This window comes from Cherax quadricarinatus, chromosome 41 (assembly GCF_038502225.1).
Source record: "Cherax quadricarinatus isolate ZL_2023a chromosome 41, ASM3850222v1, whole genome shotgun sequence".
NCBI classification, from domain to species: domain Eukaryota; kingdom Metazoa; phylum Arthropoda; class Malacostraca; order Decapoda; family Parastacidae; genus Cherax; species Cherax quadricarinatus.
The window spans coordinates 26,929,754-26,952,734 of NC_091332.1; the positions used below are offsets into that span (position 1 = coordinate 26,929,754).

At 40.3% G+C, this 22,981-nt stretch overlaps 1 protein-coding gene across 2 annotated transcripts in view; it reads right to left on the reverse strand.

The window, feature by feature from the left end:
- The window catches only part of Gga (ADP-ribosylation factor-binding protein Gga), a 236,986-nt gene that overhangs the window by 175,725 nt on the left and 38,280 nt on the right, over positions 1-22,981 (reverse strand). For both annotated transcript variants that reach the window (XM_070093106.1, XM_070093107.1), the window contains exon 3: positions 17,820-18,053. In XM_070093106.1, the coding sequence (XP_069949207.1) occupies positions 17,820-18,053 (234 nt within the window). The remainder of the gene's footprint in view (positions 1-17,819; positions 18,054-22,981) is intronic.

Sequence of the window (22,981 nt, forward strand, 5' to 3'; positions counted from 1 at the left end):
AGGCATGGTGAGGCTGCCAGTTCGGACCACAAAGCGGCTGAAAAATATGTGCAGGAATTCAAGGAGTACATAGAAACTGAAGGACTGAAACCTGAACAAGTGTTTAATTGTGATGAAACAGGCCTGTTCTGGAAGAAAATGCCAAGCAGGACCTACATTACTCAGGAGGAAAAGGCACTCCCAGGACATAAGCCTATGAAAGACAGGCTTACTTTGTTGATGTGTGCCAATGCTACTGGTGATTGCAAAGTGAAGCCTTTATTAGTGTATCACTCTGAAACTCCCAGAGCGTTCAGGCAAAAGAATGTCCTCAAGGATAATTTGTGTGTGCTGTGGAGGGCAAACAGTAAGGCATGGGTCACTAGGGAATTTTTCTATAACTGGTTACACCATGCATTTGCCCCCAATGTGAAAAATTACCTAACTGAAAAGAAATTAGAACTTAAGTGCCTCCTGGTGTTAGACAATGCCCCTGGTCATCCTACAGACGTGTCAGAGCGACTTTATGGGGACATGAGCTTCATTAAGGTGAAGTTTTTGCCTCCTAATACCACTCCTCTCCTGCAGCCCATGGACCAGCAGGTTATTTCCAACTTCAAGAAACTGTACACAAAAGCTCTGTTTGAAAGGTGCTTTGTAATGACCTCAGAAACTCAACTGACTCTAAGAGAGTTTTGGAGAGATCACTTTAATATCCTCAATTGTGTAAACCTTATAGGTAAGGCTTGGGAGGAAGTGACAAAGAGGACCTTGAACTCTGCTTGGAAGAAACTGTGGCCAGAATGTGTAGACAAAAGGGATTTTGAAGGGTTTGAGGCTAACCCTGAGAATCCTGTGCCAGTTGAGGAATCCATTGTGGCATTGGGAAAGTCCTTGGGGTTGGAGGTTAGTGGGGAGGATGTGGAAGAGTTGGTGGAGGAGGACAATGAAGAACTAACCACTGATGAGCTGCTAGATCAACTTCAACAGCAAGAGGCCACACCTGAGGAAATTGCTTCGGAGGAGGGGAGAGAGAAATTGAAGAAGTTGCCTACTTCAAAGATTAAGGAAATCTGTGCTAAGTGGCTTGAAGTGCAAACCTTCATGGATGAAAATCACCCTCACACAGCTATTGCAAGCCGTGCTGGTGATTATTACACTGACAATGTTGTGAAACACTTTAGGCAAGTCATAAAGGAACGAGAGGTACAGGCCACTATGGACAGATATCTTGTGCGAAAGAAGTCCAGTGACTCTGAAGCTGGCCCTAGTGGCATTAAAAGAAGAAGGGAAGTAACCCCAGAAAAGGACTTACTACCTCAAGTCCTAATGGAAGGGGATTCCCCTTCTAAACAGTAAGAAGATATTGCTCTCCCCTCCTCCCATCCCATCAATCATCACCAGATCTTCAATAAAAGTAAGTGTCATTTAATTGTGCATGCCTTTTTCAGTTTGTGTGTATTAAAATTAACATTTCATGTGGTAAAAAAAATTTTTTTTCATACTTTTGGGCGTCTTGCACGGATTAATTTTATTTCCATTATTTCTTATGGGGAAAATTCATTCGCATAACGATTATTTCGCATAACGATGAGCCCTCTTGCACGGATTAAAATCGTTAACCGGGGGTCCACTGTATATCTTAAATGTTTCTCACAATTGTATCACATAAATGTTAAACCTAAAACCCAATTTAACTTTACTATTTTTTTAAATAAACTACCTAACAGAATTCTCCATACGACTGAATGTACAATAATGCATGCAACCATATGACCTGTCTTTGTAATACTCGCTTGTACTTTATAGTAATCTGTTTACATTAATGTTTTATCACTGATTTCATCATTGCTTAGTTAATCTTAAGTTAATTTTAAGCCAGCCCGTAATGCTATGCATAGTATAAGTGGCTTTGGCATGCTGCTCTTATCTGTATTTTTTTTTTGTACCTCTGTATGTGTGCTCAAATTGTAATAAATAAATAAATAAATAAATAAATGGTTTTTGTGGTTATATTCTCGTTTTTTCAGTCACATTTGATAGAATGGAAGATATATTACAGAAATAGATATGATTTTGATTGCTTTCATGACGAAAAGTACCTTGAAATTGCGCTCACAGTAGCGGAAATGTTCTATTCTTTAGCAATGCTCGAGTAAACAAATGACGTCACCGTCCAATACCTGTCCGCCTGCCAGTCCAAATTCCAATACGGAGTCAAGAATGGGTTGACATTATTTATACAATTATCACAATAATGCAGTAGTCTGCATAACAGTAAATCAAGAGTAATATAAGAGGGGCCTGGAGCTGTGATTAATGAACAGACAAAATGTTATTTTAGTGCCAGGAATGTCTGCAGTGTTAATTCTGGACCCTATTTTGAAATTGGCATCTGTTGAAATTTGTGTGAAATTGGCCAAGTTGCCAATTTCTGACCACTTTATTGGGTAATTGAAATAAGTGAATGGTCGGTTTCTTGTACTCAGTCGACAGACTAGAAGTAAGTAAATAAGTTTATTCAGGTATACACAAATACAGTTACATAGATTATCATACATAGCAGCGTATGTATAGAGAACCTAGGATAACCCAAAAAAGTCAGACAAAATGACTTACATCTGGTACCTGGCTTGGGCTTGCCATATATGATTTTTGGCAAAAATTTTTTTTCTCAGTTGTTTGTTGGGCTATCTCATTGAAACTTGGATAATGTATGATGGAAAGATGCTTCTTAACGTACACCAAAAATAAAAAAAGATGGATGAAAAATAAGGGAGTTTGCTTCTCAGCCATTAGCTGCCTCTTTGCAGTGTATTTTCGTATGGTTTTTATGGTTGTATTCTTGTTTTTTTGGTCTCATTTTATAGAAAGGAAGATATATTACAGAAATAGACATGATTTTGATTGCTTTCTTGACAAAAAGCACCTTGAAATTGAGCTCAAAGTAGTGGAAATGTTCGATTTTTGCCGATGTTCAACGAACTTTGTGTACGTCAAGTTGGTTAATTTTATTAAGTGTATTCTAACCTAACCACTCTGTAATCTGGCAAACTCAGTAATCCGGCACACTACAGGTCCCAATGATGCCGGATTTGTGATGGAGGACCTGAAGTAATTTAAATAACCTATTGAAAGGGCTGGTGAAAGGATTTCTGAGACAATGAGGATGACCGATCATGAATGTAAGTACTATTACCCTAGACTTTTAAGACCTTTATGTAAAAAGCTACCAGACACTAAAACATGTAGAGAGAACCATACCATCAAAGTAAATAAGGGACAACAACATAACAGTTCGGTTTGCAGGAGGGTAAAAAAAATTGGGAGCATCGCCCATGGGATATTTCCCTAGCTCAGACCACCGCCTGGCTGTGGGTGAGACCACTGTCTCCATGGGGCTGCACTGGGCTTCAAGGCAGCAAAGGATAGCTTCACCTTGCTCCTTTGCGGTAATGTGTCAGGTGATTTTAAGTGCAAGCCTATGGTTATTTATTATGTGCGCCCTTAGCCAGCCTTACATGTGCCGCCGGTGGCATTGTTTACCAGCCAGCCTCCGCGGTAACATCCAAGCATACAATCGGAACATTTCGTATTATTACAGTGTTTTTGGTGATTTTATCTGCAAAATAAGTGACCATGGGCCCCAAGAAAGCTTCTAGTGCCAACCCTACAGCAATAAGGGTGAGAATTACTATAGAGATGAAGAAAAAGATCATTGATAAGTATGAAAGTGGAGTGCGTGTCTCCGAGCTGGCCAGGTTGCATAATAAACCCCAATCAACCATCGCTACTATTGGTGGTACAGCTGCTGCTGCTGCTGTACCACCGTCAGCTGCTGCTGCTGCTGCTGTACCACCGTCAGCTGCTGCTGCTGCTGTAGCATCATCTGCTGCTGCTGTAGCACTGTCAGCTGCTGCTGCTGCTGTACCACCATCAGCTGCTGCTGCTGCTGTAGTACCGTCTGCTGCTGCTGTAGCATCGTCTGCTGCTGCTGTAGCATCGTCTGCTGCTGCTGTAGCACTGTCAGCTGCTGCTGTAGCACTGTCAGCTGCTGCTGTAGCACTGTCAGCTGCTGCTGCTGCTGTACCACCGTCAGCTGCTGCTGCTGCTGTAGTACCGTCTGCTGCTGCTGTAGCATCGTCTGCTGCTGCTGTAGCATCGTCTGCTGCTGCTGTAGCACTGTCAGCTGCTGCTGCTGCTGTACCACCGTCAGCTGCTGCTGCTGCTGTACCACCGTCAGCTGCTGCTGCTGCTGTACCACCGTCAGCTGCTGCTGCTGCTGTAGCATCGTCTGCTGCTGCTGTAGCACTGTCAGCTGCTGCTGCTGCTGCTGTACCACCGTCAGCTGCTGCTGCTGCTGTAGCACCGTTGTTGGTGTGGCTTATTGAGAATACCAAGAAACAATTAACCCCAGAGGATTTGCCACCCAGGATAACCCAAAAAAGTCAGTGTCATCGAAGACTGTCTAACTTATTTCCATTGGGGTCCTTAATCTTGTCTCCCAGGATGCAACCCCACACCAGTCGACTAACACCCAGGTGAACAGGGAAAAATGCCTGGAACTAGTGCTCATATTGGTGAATTTAAAGCCAGCAAAGGTTGGTTTGAGAGATTTAAGAATCGTAGTGGCATACACAGTGTGATATGGCCTGTTCTGGAAGAAAATGCCAAACAGGACCTACAGTACTCAGGAGGAAAAGGCACTCCCAGGACACAGTGTCTCATCAGTCATTGCTGCATCTTCAATAAAGGTGTCATTTATTCTTCATTTAGTAGAGTAGTACATGCACAATATATATTGTGCATGTACTACTCTACTATTGTGCATGTATCCTTCTCTTTGTGTGTAGGAAAATGTATATTTCAAGTGGTAAAAAAAAAATTTTCATACTTTTGGGTGTCTTGCACGGATTAATTTGATTTCCATTATTTCTTATGGGGAAAATTCATTCGCATACCGATCATTTCGCATAACAATGAGCCCTCTTGCACGGATTAAAGTCGCTATGCGGGGATCCACTGTATTTTTACCTCTACTGAAGACTCCTGTTGGTGTATGGAAGACGGTGAGGAGGGGAGAGGGAGGAGGAGAGGTTATTGTTTAGAATGGGAATCCCCCTCCATAAGGACTTTCGGTATCAAGGCACTATCCGGAGTTACTTCCCTTCTTTGTCTTTTACTGGCACTAGGACCAGCTTGAGTCACTGGACCCTTGTCACACAAAAAATCTGGTCAGAGAGGTCTGTTTCTGGTGTGTCTAAGATTTTTTTAAAATGGGACAAGGCATTGTCATTGAACATGTTGCAGACAACTTGCAACAGCTTTGTTAGGGTGATATTTCTCCACAAAACTTTGCAACTCATTCCACTTTGCACACATATCCTTAATCACTGAAGAAGGCACATTCTCACAATGTTCACTCAACGAGAAAAAAAGCCAGACCAAGTTGGAACACGTGGGATGCTTTGTGTGGGCGCGGGCCGGTAGATGTGTTTGGTACAGCGGACCATTGTCAACTCTATGAAAACCGAGTGGATGTACAAAAACTGGGACAAGATCTTGCCAAAAAAATTCATCAAATTCCAAATCATACGAAAACCAGGGCATATGAAAATAGAGGTTCCACTGCAATATTATTTCTGTTGCAATTGTAGTCTTAAGCAAGAAAAACATCATTTTTATTTCAGTAAGATGTGAATGTCTAAAAAATAGTACAGTGGAGCCCTGAGTATCGGGCACTTCAAGTTTCGACGTTTTTTTCGACTAAATTCTGTCCTGAGTTTCGGCCTGTACCACATGCTTCGGTCGGTGTACCAGACCTGTCTGTCTGCCCGCGCAGGCATCGTGAGCCAGTCTAGCTTTGTTTATCCTTGAGTAAACATTACCCTGCATGCTCATTCAAACATTTCACAATAAATTCATTGTGTTTAGTGCTTGTTTATTGATTGTGACTGTGAAATAAGCCACCATGGGCCCAAAGAAACTTCCTAGTGGCACTCCCTTTAGTAAAAAATATTGAGAAACACGACAGAAGTGAAGAAAGAAATTGTACAAAAATACGAGACAGTGCGCCGCAGTGGTGGAGGCAGTAGTTGAGGCAATAGTAAGTCCTCCCTCTCTCCTCCTTCCTATCTTCCGGATGCCAACATGTCTTCAATAAAGGTATGTAAATGTGATTTTAACCCTTAAACGGTCCAAACAGATCGACGTTCAAATTCGTAGTGCTACAAAAGTAGATCTACTTTTTTTTTTACATATTTTCAAATATAACAAAAAAAAAATGTAGATAAAAGTTTTTTTTACACGTTTTCACATGTAAAACAAAAAAAAAAGCTCTACATTTTTTAACGTACTTTCAGATGTTGAAAAAACGTATATATACATTTGGACCATTTAAAGGTTAAACGTTTATTTAAATGTTTATCTATTTCATTACTCATTTAAGTACTAAAAGTATTTATAATTGTTTTGTGTATGGAAAACTATAGTTATTCTTTAACCCTTTCAGGGTTTCGGACGTACTAGTACTACAGCTTACCCACCAGGGTTTTTGACATACTAGTACGCCTAAATTCTAGCGCCCTCAAATCTTGTGAGAGAAAGCTGGTAGGCCTACGTATGAAAGAATGGGTCTATGTGGTCAGTGTGCGCAGTATAAAAAAAAATCCTGCAGCACAGTGCGTAACAAAAAAAAAATTGGACCGTGTTTTTGGATTAAAACAGCGACTTTGCACTGTATTTTCGTATGGTATTTATTGTTGTATTCTAGTTTTCCTGGTCCCATTTTATAGAATGGATGACATATTACAGAAATTCAGAGGATTTTGACTGGTTTTACAAAGAAAAGTACCTTGAAATTGAGCTCAAAGTAGCAGAAATGTTCGATTTTTACCAAAGTTCAAAAGTCAACAAATGCTATGCATCCAATACACATCAACTGGCAAGTCTAATATTCTTTCATAAGTGTGCTGATATTATTTATACCATTTCTACACCAATGCAGTAGTCTGCATAACAGTAAATCTTCTATTTTTTTGTGAGAATAAAAATTCAAAGTGGAAAGCAAACGAATGTAAGAGGGGCATGGGGACGTGACTAATGAACAAAGGAAATGTTATTTTAGTGCCAGGAATGTCTTTCTTGTTTATTCTGGACCCTATTCGGAAATTGGCATCTTTTGAAATTTGTGTGAAATTGGCAAAATTGCTAAATTCTGACCACTGTATTGGATAGTTGAAATCGGTAAATGGGTGGTTTCTTGTACTCATTCGATAGAAAATATGGAGTTCTAGCGAAATAGTTATGATTTTTGTTGACAAGTACACTGGAATTGGCTGAAAATAGGGCTCAAAGTGGGTAAAATCGCCGATGCGTAAACATCGCCGAGACTGCTAACTTCGCAAGAGCATAATTCCGTAAGTTTTCCATCAAATTTCATACTTTTGGTGTCATTATGATCGGGAAAAAATTCTCTATCTTTTCATAAGAAAAAATATTTTTTTTTTTTTTTGAAATTTGGCCAACCCTGAGAACAAGTCTCTGAGAGGGCCTGTTGACCCTGAAAGGATTAAAAAATGTACTTTTTGTGAATATTTTTGTGGGTCTGGAACAGATTAATTGGATTTACATTATTTCTTATGAGAAATATTGCTTCGACTTCAGGCCATTTTGACTTTAGGCCTAGCTCCTGGAACGAATTACAGCCGAAACTCGGGGTTCCACTGTAGTTTTTTTTTTTTTTTTTTGGTGGGTGGGGGTGTCCCAGGAACGTAACCCTATTTTCCCCATAAGCTTCACAGTTTATATAACACGGGTTTTATCTAACATGTCATTTTCAGCAACATAACTACCGTGTAATATGAGGGTCTACTGCATGCTGATTTTGCAAAGACGTCTGACAAATGTAATCATGGGGTGATTACACACACAATGAGGGGCATAGGCATTACAGGGAGGATAGGCAGATGGATTTTCAGGTTCCTAACACACACAACACAAACAGTAGTAGTAAACAAAATAAAAAAAAAAAATTCTTAAAATATTATTTGAACAGAAAGCAAATCATCATCAATTACTACTCATTCATGAGATCAGTGAGCAACTGCAATTATCTCACTTAAAGAGCCAATAATGGTAAAAAACCAACAGAAAAAAATAGTCTTAGCAGAATAATATGAATGTTACAAATATACAAACATTTTCAATACTCTGACCAGTTTGTTTTAATTTTCTTTTCTGCATTCTTTTTTTTTTTTTTTTTTTTGAATCCTCTGCAAATTTTTTCCTCCTTGGTTTCCTCCTTAAAGCATTTGCCTCTGTCAATAGGATCCATTTATATTTGTTCTCTGCTGCTGTTTTAGTGAGTTTGGTCAGATTTCTAACAACTCAGCCACATCATTTACTGTTTCTTTGTTTTCTGGATTCTACCTTTTCTTTCAGTTGTGTTCTCCCTCTCTTCTTCCTCATCTTATCAGCCTTTTGTTTTATCTGGTCTTTAAGACACACTGATACCTCATCCTTGAGCCTTTACAGGACAGCAACATGTCTGCAACATGCCCATATTGAAACCCCCTCTCAACATCTGAATGCCACTTGGAAAGTCAGGATCATTTTGAGTATCTACCAAAGATAGTACTTCTGTTCAATAAATGTACGAAAAAGGGGAAGGTACCTAGGGATTGGCAGAGAGCGTGTATAGTTCTTTCATATAAAGGAAAGGGGAACAACAATGTAAAAATTATAGGGAAACAAGTTTATTAAGTCCTAGGTAGTAGGCTGGAAGATAGCAACTGCCCAGGAGAGTACTACAGTATTGCCAAGTGAGTGTAAAACAGAAGCCTGTATTTGTTTTACATGACGGCAGGATTGCTGGTGTCTTTTTTCTGTCTCAAACATGAAAGATTTCAGGTATATCTTGCTACTTCTACATACACTTAGGTTACACTACACATGCATGTACAAGCATATGTATACACACAACCCTCTGGGTTTTCTTCTCTTTTCTAACTAGTTCTTGTTCTTATTTCCTTTTATCTCCATGGGGAAGTGGAACAAAATTCTTCCTCCGTAAGCCATGCGTGTCAAAAGAGTCTACTAAAACGCTAGCCCCTTCTATATAAATAACTAAATTTAAAAAGAGAACTTTCGTTTTTCTTTTTGGGTCACCCTGCCTCGGAGGAAACGGCCGGTTTGTTGAAAGAAGTTTACTAAGTCTTAGGTAGTAGGTTGGTAGACAGTAACTACCAAGGGAGGTACTACCATCATGCCAAGTGAGTATAAAATGGAAGCCTGTAATTGTTTTACATGATGGTAGGATTGCTGGTGTCTTTTTTTCTTTTTTTGTCTCATAAACATGAAAGATAAGATGAATCAGAGAAATGATAAGGGGAAAAAGGTGAGTGGTGCACTGAGAAGTCAGTGGTGACGAAGAACATTATCCATGGAAGCTAAGAGAGGAATGTACGAGTGTAGCTATACCAACACTTTTATATGGGTGTGAAGCATGGGTGGTAAATATTGCAACAAGAAGGCTGTAAGCAGTGGAGATGTTATGTCTGAGGGCAATGTGTGTTGTGAATATAATGCAGAGAATCCGTAGTTTGGAGATTAGGAGGAGGTGCAGGATTGCCAAAACTGTTATCCAGAGGGCTGAGGAGCGGTTGTTGAGGTGGTTCGGAAATGTAGAGAGGATGGAACAAAATAGATTGACTTCAAGTGTATAAATCTATAGTGGAGGGAAGGCAGGGTAGGGGTCGGCTTAGGAAAGGTTGGCTGCAGGGGGTAAAGGAGGTATGGTGTGCAAGGGGCTTGGACTTCCAGCAAGCATGCGTGAGCATATAAGATAGGAGTGAATGGAGACAAATGGTTTTTAGCACTTGACGTGCTGTTGGAGTGTGAGCAAGGTAGCATTTATGAAGAGATTCAGGGAAACCAGTAGGCCGGACTTGAGTCCTGGAGATGGAAAGTACAGTGCCTGCACACTGAAGGAGGGGTGTTGATGTTGCAGTTTTAAAATGGTAGTGTGAGTGAACCTCTGTTAAGACAGTGATGGAGTGAATGATGAAGGTTTATCTTTTTGGGGCCACCATGCCTTGGTGGGAAATTGCCGAAGTGTTAATAACAAAAAAAAAAATGAAAGATTTCAGGTACGTCTAACTACTTCTACTTACACTTAGGTCACACTACACATGCATGTTTTTTTTTTCATCAAACCGGCCATATCCCACCGAGGAAGGGTGGCCCAAAAAGAAAAACAAAAGTTTCTCTTTTTAAATTTAGTAATTTATACAGGAGAAGAGGTTACAAGCCCCTTGCTCCCGGCATTTTAGTCGCCTCTTACAACATGCATGGCTTACGGAGGAAGAATTCTGTTCCACGTCCCCATGGAGATAAGAGGAAATAAACAAGAACAAGAACTAGAAAGAAAATAGCAGAAAACCCAGAGGGGTGTGTGTATAAATATGCTTGTACATGTATGTGTAGTGTGACCTAAGTTAGGGGAGCAATGTGGCAGATGTTGGCAGTGTATGGAATAGGTAGTAAGCTACTAAATGCTGTAAAGCGTTTTCATGAGGATAATGAGGCTCAGGTTAGGGTGTGTAGGGAAGAGAGAGATACATTACTTTCCAGTAAAAGTAGTCCTCTTAGACAAGGATGTGTAATGTCACCATGGTTGTTTAAAATATTTATAGATGGGGTTGTAAAAGAAGTAAATGCTAGAGTGTTGAGAGACGGGGTGGGATTAACCCTTTGACTGTTTCGGTCATATATATACATCTTACGCGCCACTGTTTCGGACGTATTTATATGCATAAATTCTAGCGGCTTCAAATCAAGCGAGAGAAAGCTGGTAGGCCCACATGTGAGAGAATGGGTCTGTGTGGTCAGTGTGCAACACATAAAAGAAATCCTGCAGCACGCAGTGCATAATGAGAAAAAAAAAGGACCAATGTTTTTTATTAAAACGCCGACTTTGAGGTGTATTTTCGTATAGTATTTATTGTTGTATTCTCGTTTTCATGGTCTCAGGTGATAAAATGGAAAACACATTACAGAATTATTTTTTTTTTTATTATCACACTGGCCAATTCCCACCAAGGCAGGGTGGCCCGAAAAAGAAAAACTTTCACCATCATTCACTCCATCACTGTCTTGCCAGAAGGGTGCTTTACACTACAGTTTTTAAACTGCAACATTAACACCCCTCCTTCAGAGTGCAGGCACTGTACTTCCCATCTCCAGGACTCAAGTCCGGCCTGCCGGTTTCCCTGAACCCCTTCATAAATGTTACTTTGCTCACACTCCAACAGCACGTCAAGTATTAAAAACCATTTGTCTCCATTCACTCCTATCAAACACGCTCACGCATGCCTGCTGGAAGTCCAAGCCCCTCGCACACAAAACCTCCTTTACCCCCTCCCTCCAACCTTTCCTAGGCCGACCCCTACCCCGCCTTCCTTTCACTACAGACTGATACACTCTTGAAGTCACTCTGTTTCGCTCCATTCTCTCTACATGTCCAAACCACCTCAACAACCCTTCTTCAGCCCTCTGGACAACAGTTTTGGTAATCCTGCACCTCCTCCTAACTTCCAAACTACGAATTCTCTGCATTATATTCACACCACACATTGCCCTCAGACATGACTTCTCCACTGCCTCCAGCCTTCTCCTCGCTGCAACATTCGTCACCCATGCTTCACACCCATATAAGAGCGTTGGTAAAACTATACTCTCATACATTCCCCTCTTTGCCTCCAAGGACAAAGTTCTTTGTCTCCACAGACTCCTAAGTGCACCGCTCACCCTTTTCCCCCCTCATCAATTCTATGATTCACCTCATCTTTCATAGACCCATCCGCTGACACGTCCACTCCCAAATATCTGAATACATTCACCTCCTCCATACTCTCTCCCTCCAATCTGATATCCAATCTTTCATCACCTAATCTTTTTATCCTCATAACCTTACTCTTTCCTGTATTCACTTTTAATTTTCTTCTTTTGCACACCCTACCAAATTCATCCACCAATTTCTGCAACTTCTCTTCAGAATCTCCCAAGAGCACAGTGTCATCAGCAAAGAGCAACTGTGACAACTCCCACTTCATGTGTGATTCTTTATCTTTTAACTCCACGCCTCTTGCCAAGACCCTCGCTTTTACTTCTCTTACAACCCCATCTATAAATATATTAAACAACCACGGTGACATCACACATCCTTGTCTAAGGCCTACTTTTACTGGGAAATAATTTCCCTCTTTCCTACATACTCTAACTTGAGCCTCACTATCCTCGTAAAAACTCTTCACTGCTTTCAGTAACCTACCTCCTACACCATACACCTGCAACATCTGCCACATTGCCCCCCTATCCACCCTGTCATACGCCTTTTCCAAATCCATAAATGCCACAAAGACCTCTTTAGCCTTATCTAAATACTGTTCACTTATATGTTTCACTGTACAGAAATAGACATGATTTTGATTAGTTTCATGATGAAAACGACCTTGAAATTGAGCTAAAAGTAGCGGAAATGTTCAATTTTTACCAATGTTCAGGAGTAAGCAAATCACGCCACATGTCCAATACACGTCAACTGGGGAGTCTAATATTCTTTCACTAGTGCACTGATATTATTTATACCATTTTTACAATAATGTAGTAGTCTGCATAACAGTAAATTTTGTATTTTTTGTACGAATAAAAAATAAAAATAGAAAGCAATAGTAATATAAGAGGGGCCTAGAGACGTGACTAATGAACAGAGGATATGTTATTTTAGTGCCAAGAATGTCTACACTGTTTATTCTGGACCCTATTTTGAAATTGGCATCTTTTTTAATTTGCGTGGGTAGTTCAAATCAGTAAATGGGCAGTTTCTTGTACTCAACTGATAGAAAAAATGGAGTTCTAAAGAAATAGCTATGAGTTTGGTCAACTGGAACAACGAAAATGGCCAAAAACAGGGCTCAAAGTCGGCAAAATCACCAATGCGTTGTCGCCGAGACCACTAACTTTGCGGGAGCGTAATTCCCTGAGTTTTTGACCAAATTTCGTACTTTTGATGTCATTACCATCGGGAAAAGATTCTCTATCATTTCATAAGAAATTTTTTTTTTTTCAAAATTTTGCAACAAAGAATGACAGTTTCAGAAAGGGGCTTGCGACTGTCAAAGGGTTAAATTATGGGGAATCAAATACAAAATGTAAGATGACACAGTTACTTTTTGCTGATGATGCTGTGCTTTTGGGAGGTTCTAAAGAGAAGCTGCAAAGGTTGGTGGATGAGTTTGGGAGGGTGTGTAAAGAAAGAAAGTTGAAAGTGAACATAGATAAGAGTAAAGTGATAAGGGTATCAAACGAGTTTGGTAAAGAAAAATTGGATATCACATTGGAGGGAGGGAGGGAGTATGGAAGAAGTGAATGTGTTCACTTATTTGGGAGTTGACTTGTCAGTGAATTGGGTTTATGAAAGACAAGATAAACCATAGAATTGAAAGAAAAAGGATGGGTGGTACATTGAAAGAATTGAAGGAAAAAGGATGGGTGGTGCATCTGTGGAGACAAAGAAAGTTATCCATGGAGGCAAAGAAGGGAATGTATGAGAGTACTGTGGTACGAACACCCTTATATGGGTGTGATACATGGGTTGTAAATGCTGCAGCAAGAAGGAAGCTGGAGGCAGTGAAGATGCCATGTCTAAGACAATGTGTGGTGTAAATATTATGTAGAGAATTCATAGTCTGGAGATTAGGAGGAAGTGTGGAGTTACTAAATGTATTATTCAGCGAGCTGAAGTGGGTGTATAAATCAGTAGTGGAGGGGAGGAGGGGTAGGGGTCATCCTAGAAAAGGATGGAGGGAGGAGGTGAAAGAGGTTTTGTGTGCAAGGGGCCTGGGCATACAGCAGGCATGTGCAAGTGTGTTAGATAGAAGCGTGTTGGAGTGTCTGCAGGGCAATATTTTGTGAAGGGATTCAGGTAAACCAGTTGGCCAGACTTGAGGCCTGCACTTTAAAGGAGGGGTTTGAGATATTGCCTGTTTGGAGTAACATCTGAACTGTCGTATCTTGGTGCCTCTGCAAAGACAGTGATTATGTGTGATGATGGTGAAAGTTTCTTTTGGGTCACCCTGCCTTGGTGGGAGACGGCCGATACGTTGAAAAAAAAAAAATAATAATCTTTATTTCTGCAAGAATTTACACAACTTTATACAGACCTAGCTGACATCGATGACATACTATATAGAAAGCCCCTGGTTATGCAGAGCATTTCAGGCAACTTAGGTTAATTTTGTCTCCACAATGCAACCCACACCCGTCGGCTAACACCCAGGTTACCTACTTACTGCTAGGTAAACAGGGACAACAAATATCTTAAGGAAATATGCCCAATGTTTGCACCTGTACCAGAGATTGAACCACCAACACTCCATGTGTGAGCTAAGTGTGCTACCAAGCTATAGGACACTTTATGGTTTAAAAGTCTTTTCTTGCAGGTGAATAACAGGAGGATTATACAGGCTCAGAAAAAAAGCATTTTTATTATACCCAGTAACCTGAGCCCCAGTCTTAAGGTGGCTACCATGAACAACATGAAAGTTGCAGGTCCCAAGATTAAGTAGGCTGGCATTGTTGTTTGTATTCTTTTGAGTAAGGGGCTCAGTATCTCATTAGTTGATAACCCATCTACTGACACTTGAAACATATCAGCTACACTGAGCAAAGAAACCCCATCAAGAAATTTGTCCAAAAGATCGACAGCACAAACATGCTCCAAGAACTCTGACTTCATGTAGTAATTAATTACTTGGGTTACTGATCACCTCAAAAGTGAATGGGTAGATCTATTTGTCTTTGCTGGAGCACAAAGTTGAAGGACTCATAAAAGGAAAATGTAAAGAATGATCTGGGACTGGAGAGTGAATCATAGATCAATTTCTGGAAAAATGGTGCAAGGCCATATTTGACAATATATGCACATTTACTTCTCCCACATGAAACCTGCTGAGTTATTTTTGAATCTGGGAACATCCTTTGCAATAACTTGTCACTTGATTTGAATAGTGGTTCCTAAAAGTTTTAAGAGCCCTGATAATTTCTGCCTCAAGAACTTCATCCTTACAAATAAAAGATCTCACGACAGCATGGGTTTCTGTATGGAAGGTGGAGGCAGACTCTAATGCACTGGCTTGTACATGATGAGTCTCTGCTGGAGGTGGAGGAGAAATTAGCAGATCTTCTATGTCAGAGCCATTACTTCCTGAATTCACAGCTGAAGCTTGAGAAAGTGGTGTGAATTTCATGAATCTCTAGATGGATTCTTTGTTTTTTATTTATCTTCGGAGTTAGCGCTACCTTTGTCTTGTACTTAAGTCGTTCAACATGGGACTTTTTCCAATGTTGCCAAGTTCAAAGTCTTTACCACACAGAAGACATCATGTTTTTCTTCCTGTCAGATCCATGTTATAGCTAGCCAATGTTAAAACTGAGGATCCATCAGCCCAAATAAGCTTACCCTCAATACAGACAAAACCTATTTCATACAGTTTGGAAACAGAGCTGCAAATGTTCAACCTAAGATAATGATAAACGAATCCACCTTAACAGTAGCCTCAAATTCCAGACACACACAACAAATTTCTAAGAAAATCTCTAAAACAGTAGGCATACTATCAAAGATACGATACTATGTTCCACAATCAGCTCTCCTTGCGCTTTATCAATCACTCATCTACTCTTATCTCACATATGGTATTTGTGCATGGGGATCAACAACATTAAATCACTTAAGACCATTAATAACCCAGCAAAAGGAAGCAGTCAAAATGATAAATGCCCACTCCCAACAGTATACTCCACCAATATTTAAAAGTCTAAAACTGCTCACCGTTAAGAACATCCACACTTATTCATGTGCCCATTACATCCATAGAACACTGCACTTAAATATAAACCCTCCACTCAAACTTCTCCTCACCAACCTTAACAGGTCACACGACCATAACACAAGACACAGATCTCTTTTTGATGTATCTAGTGTCCATATGCACATAAAGGGCCCCAAAATTTGGAATTCATTACCAGTAAATACTAAAGTAACCAAGTCTGAACACCAATTTAAGGCTCTTCTCAAAAACGACCTACTCGCCTTAAACTAAATACTCAATATTTAACTTTACCAAAAATCTCCCAATTACCTAAATCTTAAAACTTCAAATCTAGATCCCCAAAGTTCATACATTATTAATAACACATTGTAGTATAAATACCTACCCAAAACAATACCGCCTTACAGCCAATTGTAGCATTCTCGTACTGTAAACTACTTTCAACAACTCACAATGTCATATTCCCATAATATAAGTTCAATATTTATTATTGAAACTATTGTAATTAAAGTAAAATTACCGTCTACTATAAATAAAAAAAATGTACAACTTAAACTTTGATTAATTTCATTAGTATTAAGTAGTCTATAAGCCATAAAATTAAATCTATCCATAATGCCTAGGCATGATAGTGGGAGGAAGGAGGAGGAAGGAGGAGGGAGGAGGAGGAGGGAGGAGGAGGAGGAGGGAGGAGGAGGAGGAAGGAAAAGGAGGGAGGAGGAGGAGGGAGGAGGAGGAGGAGGGAGGAGGAGGAGGGAGGAGGAGGAGGAGGGAGGAGTAGGAGGGAGGAGGAGGAGGAGGGAGGAGGAGGAGGAGGAAGGAGGAGGAGGAGGAGGGAGGAGGAGGACGGAGGAGGAGGAGGAGGGATGAGGAGGAGGGAGGAGGAGGAGGGAGGAGGAGGGAGGAGGAGGAGGGAGGAGGAGGAAGGAGAAGGAGGAGGGAGGAGGAGGAGGGAGGAGGAGGAGGGAGGAGGAGGAGGGAGGAGGAGGAGGGAGGAGGGAGGAGGAGGAGGAGGGAGGAGGAGGAGGGAGGAGGAGGAGGGAAGAGGAGGAAGGAGGAGGAGGGAGGAGTAGGGAGGAGGAGGAGGGAGGAGGAGGAGGGAGTAGGAGGTGGGAGGAGGAGGGAGGAGGAGGAGGGAGGAGGAGGAGGGAGGAGGGAGGGAGGAGGGAGGGAGGAGGAGGGAGGAGGGAGGGAGGGAGGAGGAGGAGGAGGAGGAGGAGCCAATCAAAAAGAAAGGGGAGCACTGCAAGGGAGCTAGGTGCCCACAGAGGGAGAGCAAATGCACAGAGGTGGGGGGAAGGGGAAGTGATGAAATAAATAATGAAGGAACAGAAACACGAGACAGAAGAAAGAAAGACAACCCAGAGGAGAAAAAAGGAAAGAGGAAAGGGGAAGAGGGAGAAGAAGAAAAAAGGAGGAATCAGGTTAAGTCATGGGTGTTCTGAAGTTTGGAGCATTTTACAATGTAGTGGGAGAGGAAGGCATCTACAGAGACGAAGCCAGGACTAAGATTCATACAAGGAAAGTTGTGTATTAGAGAGGATTCAACTAGATGGCGACTGTTAGAGTTGGAAGTAGGGAAGACAGTTTTAGCAGAATACCAGTTAATAGGATGGCTATGATCTCTGACGTGACAGAAAAGAGCATTGTTAGTGTCACAGTATTGTGCCTTTTTTTTTTTTGTTATTTACAATCCCTTTATTTTGTGCTTACTGTTTTATTATGTGTAAACTATATTATTTTTGTACTGCATAAAATTAAATAAAAATCTGAATTTGAACTGTGATGTTAGCACTCTTCTGGTAAGACAGCAGTTGAATGAATGATGATGATGAATGATTTTCCTTTCTCCTTTTTCTTTTTTAGTCACCCTACATAGGTGGGACACAGCTGATGTATTAAAAAAATCTCAAAAGGGCACCCTTCTAAATACCATACTATACTAACCTTGACCACACCTTGTTTCTTTAACATGTTATAAGCTTCTAGAATTTTGGGCTCTGCCTTCAGGTCAATGGTCCAGGTGTAGAGAAGCTCCACAACCTTGGTCTTCACCATGATGTGGGTGTGGTTCCCCAGATATTTTGGCGACACTAATTTGATCATCTCGTTCAAGAAGCGAAATTTACCGATCTCGGAATGGAAGGCAGGGCCACAGTTGTTGACACAGGCTTGTAGAACCTGTGTTGTAGTTCATGAGGATAAAAAAAAAAAAGTTAAAATGATGAACTACTTGTTCAGTAATCCTTGTTCAAAGAAACACAACAAGTTGAACATTAAAAGTCTACTTCCCAATATTTATTTTTATTAATAACTTTATTATTATTATTATTATTATTATTATAAGAAGGAATTAAAACAGTCATACAACATTTGGGGAATGGGAAGTAACCAGGATTGATCCAAGAAAGGTCAGAGCAGCTCCAATTCCTTGGATAAAGAGCCCTTCATTGGCATCGAGGCACCCCTTACCCTGAAAGGATCATACACATACATATGAAAAAGCATGAAATAATACAGGCAGAAAACAAACAAGAAAAAATACAACAGTATAGGTCCACATTCCTTTATCTGAAATTCTGAAATTTGAAAAGTTCCGAAAACCGAAGTTTTCTCGTGGAGTGTGGAGCATCATCTTCTCTACATAACTCCAATGCCACCAGTTGTGTCTCGGCACTTGTAGTGTTCAAGCATGTGTCTGTTGTTCGCTGATACATGTACAGGTCTCCCTCAACATTCGCGAGGGTTAGGGGATCAAGAGCCTCGCGAATGTTGAAAAATCGCGAATGTTTGGTGCCCCAATATATTGTAGGGAAATATAATACAATACTGCTTAACTTGTTGAACCATGAACAATCATAAAATACATGAAAACGTCGTAAATTGTACTAAATACATATATGTTATGGTTTAATAAGATGTATGTTATTAAATACCACTGCCTCCACCACTGCTGTCGTGTGGGGTTCAGTAGGAGATACGAGGGTTGAAGGTAAACACCTTGTTGGATGGTAACACTATATATTGTCAGACTGTGGTAAGGAAGGGATGAGCCCAGCCTGCCATGTAACTGCCTGGATGGATGTCTAAACGCCGACTGAGAGCGGGGCAGCTCGTCTCACTCGCTCGCTGCATCCCGTGACGTCATACAGTCACAGGCCTAAGGGATCTTCTATATAAACACATGGATGGTATTATGATACTCAGCTAATCTATATAACACATATAAGGGAGGATCAGCAACTATGCTGACAGCTCGGTCATGTTACGTATGTCGTCTCGACATACACTACTATGCTATAGGCTGAACAGGCAGGAGGTTCTGGGCTGATTCTATACAATAACAAATTCATATATAACTTAGAACTAATGGATGGTATCATACTGGATGTTAACAAAATGAGTTTTACGTAATGGGTGTTAACGTAATCACTTTTAACGTAATGAGTTTCATTGTAATGTATTAGAATTATACGAATAAATCATGGCACATTATGGATGGAATTGATCGATCGATCTGTATTCGTGCACTCTACGGATTCTGAGGATGAATAAATATATTCAAATTCAAACTTTATTCTCTATAAGGATTACAAAGCTGAGTTTACAGAATTTGGTTGTGTGGTTTACATGTAGTAAAATAATAATTACAGAGTGTACCCTAGAACGCCTAGCATGGCTAGGCATTTCGGGCAGACTTATATTAAATCTTAGGTTTAAAATGTTACAAAATTATGAGATAAGTTGGTATTATGGCTAAGTGACTAAATACTAGTTGTGAGTTTAGCAATGTGAATGCTTTTGTTTTGGCACTATACGTATGGCACTATACGTAGTTTCAGTATTGGAGTATCACAGGCCAACTTATGACTAGTTAAGATTCATTATTTTGAGATTGAGATTGATATTTCTGTTTATGGTCAAATGGGTGAGTGAGTGTAAGTGTGAACCACCAGGTGGTATTCGTATTATTAGTTGACAGGGTGTATCAGGGAGATAAGATGTTTTCTGATGGTAGTTTTGAAGGTGATGAATGTGTCTGCAGTTTTGGAATTTTCAGGTAGGGTGTTCCAGATTTTAGGGCCTTTGACATACATTGAATTTTTGTAAAGGTTTAGTCGGACACGGGGAATGTCATAGAGATGTTTGTGTCTGGTGTTGTGCCTGTGGGTTCTGTCACAACTATCAAGAAAGCGTTTTAGGTCAAGGTTAATATTGGAATTTAAGGTCCTGTAGATGTAGATTGCACAGTAGTAAGTGTGGATGTACTGAACAGGGAGTAAGTTTAGATCTATGAAGAGTAGGGGGGTGTGTTGCCAGGGATGGGATTTAGTGATTATTCTTACTGCGGCTTTTTGTTGGGTTATTATTGGCTTTAGGTGTGTTGCTGCAGTTGAACCCCAAGCACAGATAGCATAGGTGAGGTATGGATATATAAGTGAATGGTATAGTGTGAGAAGGGCAGTTTGTGGCACGTAGTATCGTATCTTGGAGAGGATCCCAACCGTTTTGGATACTTTTTTGGTTATGCGTTGGATATGGGTGCTGAAGTTCAGGTTGTTGTCGAGGTATAGGCCTAGGAATTTGCCCTCATTATGCCTGGTAATTAGAGTGTTGTCGATCTTAATGTTAATCTGCGCATCTCCTGCTCTGCTACCAAACATAATGTAGTAGGTTTTGTCAACGTTAAGAGTAAGTTTATTGGCTGTCATCCAAGTCGATATTTTGATCAGCTCCTCATTAACAATGGTGTTGAGGGTTGCAAGATTAGGGTGAGAGATGACATAAGTCGTGTCGTCAGCAAAGAGAATGGGGTTCAGGTGTCGAGATATGTTTGGAAGATCATTGATGTATATGAGGAAGAGCAGGGGACCAAGGACACTTCATTGCGGAACTCCAGTATCAAGTGGCTGTGTTGTTGATGCTGTGTCTTTAATGGTGACATACTGATACCTATTAGTAAGGTAAGATTTGAAATATGCAAGCGCATGGCCTCTTATACCATAATGGTCAAGTTTGTGGAGTAGGATGCTGTGGTCTACTGTGTCAAAAGCTTTTCTTAGGTCAATAAAAATTCCTAGTGGATATTCCTTATTTTCCAATGCTGTGTAAAGCAGATCTAGGATTTTTATAATTGCATCGTTAGTGCTTTTATTTTTCCTGAATCCAAATTGGCAGGGGTTGAGTATGTTTTGTGACGTTATAAATGAATATAGTCTCCTGTGCAAGAGTTTCTCAAAGATTTTGGATAGCAATGGTAAGTTTGATATTGGCCTATAGTTTTTTAAATCTGTAGGGTCACCACCTTTATGTATTGGTGTAACCCTTGCCGTCTTGAGTAGTTTCGGGAAGGTGCTAGCTTCTAGTGACTTGTTAAAAAGCAATGAGATAGTATGCGAGAGGACATAGGCCACTCTCTTGTACAATAATGGTAGGACATGAGACAGATTCCCTGAGTTATTTTTAAGTGACTTTATAATCTCGGTGACTTCCGTGGGCTCAGTTGGAGCAAGATAGAAGGAATTTGGGAAATTCCCATCTAGGTAGTCCCCGGCATGGGCATTGGTACGTGGGATTTTATTGGCGAGATTAGAACCTATGGTTGAGAAGAAATCATTTATCTTGTTAGCTGTGTCGGTGGGTTGCAGTGGTGTTTCATTAGGTTTAGTTAGGACAATATTCTTGTTTTTTTTTCAGTTTGTGGGTCCCTAGAATCTGAGAGAGTGTTTTCCAGGTCTTTTTTATATCTCCTCTTGTGTCAGTGAATCTACTGGAGTAGTATAGTTGTTTGGCTTTCTTTATTACTTTGGTGAGGACTGATGAATAGTGTTTAAGAATATCTTTGTGTATTAAGCCCTGTCTATATTGCTTTTCATATTGGTGTTTCTTATCAATGGATTTCAGAATGGTGCTGGTTAGCCATGGGCAACCAAGCCGTTTGTTTGTCATGTTTCGTTTTTATAGGACAATGTTTGTTGTATAGTCTAAGTAGTTTGTTAAGAAAAATGTCTGTCCAGTCGTCAATACCATTGGCCTTGGAGAATTCTGTAGGCCAGTCAACAGTCTCTAGGTCAGCTGTGAACTTCCTTATTGAGGCCTCATCATGGAGTCTAAATGAGACTTTGTTGTATTCAAGTGGTGGTTTACTAATGTTTGTCAAGAGGAAGGTAGGGTAGTGGTCTGTAGTGCTATCTGTGATTATCCCTGATTTAAGGGGGGCTAGTATATTGGTCCATATGTGGTCTATTATGGTTGCACTTGTTTCAGTGAGCCTGGTTGGTTTAGTTATTGTTGGTATGAGAAGTGTGTTGTTCATACTGTTGATGAAATCAGTTACAGGCTGATCATCTAGTAGGCCAAGGTTGATATTGAAGTCTCCAGCTAAGAGAAGGTGGTGCTTATTCATTTGTCTGTTTGTTATTGGTGCCTTTAATTTCTCACTGAAGTTTGGGATGTTAGTGTGGGGTATCCGGTAAATGGCACCGATTGTTATAGGCGTCTTAAGGTTTTTTACAGTAAAATTAGCAAAAATGTATTCTCCATATTTATCACTAAAGCAATTGGTGCTGATACAAGATAATTGGTTAGAGTAATAGATTGCAATACCACCCCCAACTTGGTATGGTCTGCAGTTGTGGATTGCTGTGTATCCTGGTAGAGGGTAGATATCTATTGTGTCCTGTTTTAGCCAGGTCTCGGTAAGAATAATGCAGGAGAAGGGTGTCTTTAGTGATTCAAGGAGTGCCAGGAGGTCATCATAGGTTATATATATATATATATATATATATATATATATATAATATATATATATATATAATATATATATATAATATATATATATATATAATATACATATATATATATATAATATATATATATAATATATATATATATAATATATATATATATATATAATATATATACAGTGGACCCCCGCATAACGATGGCATCGCATAGCGATTTTTCCGCATAACGATTACTTTTATCGCAAAATTTTTGCCCCGCATACCGATTAAAAACCCGCATACCGATTTTCGTCCGAGACGCGTCCAATGTGCCCTCAGCCAGCCTCACATGTGCCGCTCCGTCCCATTGTTTACCAGCCAGCC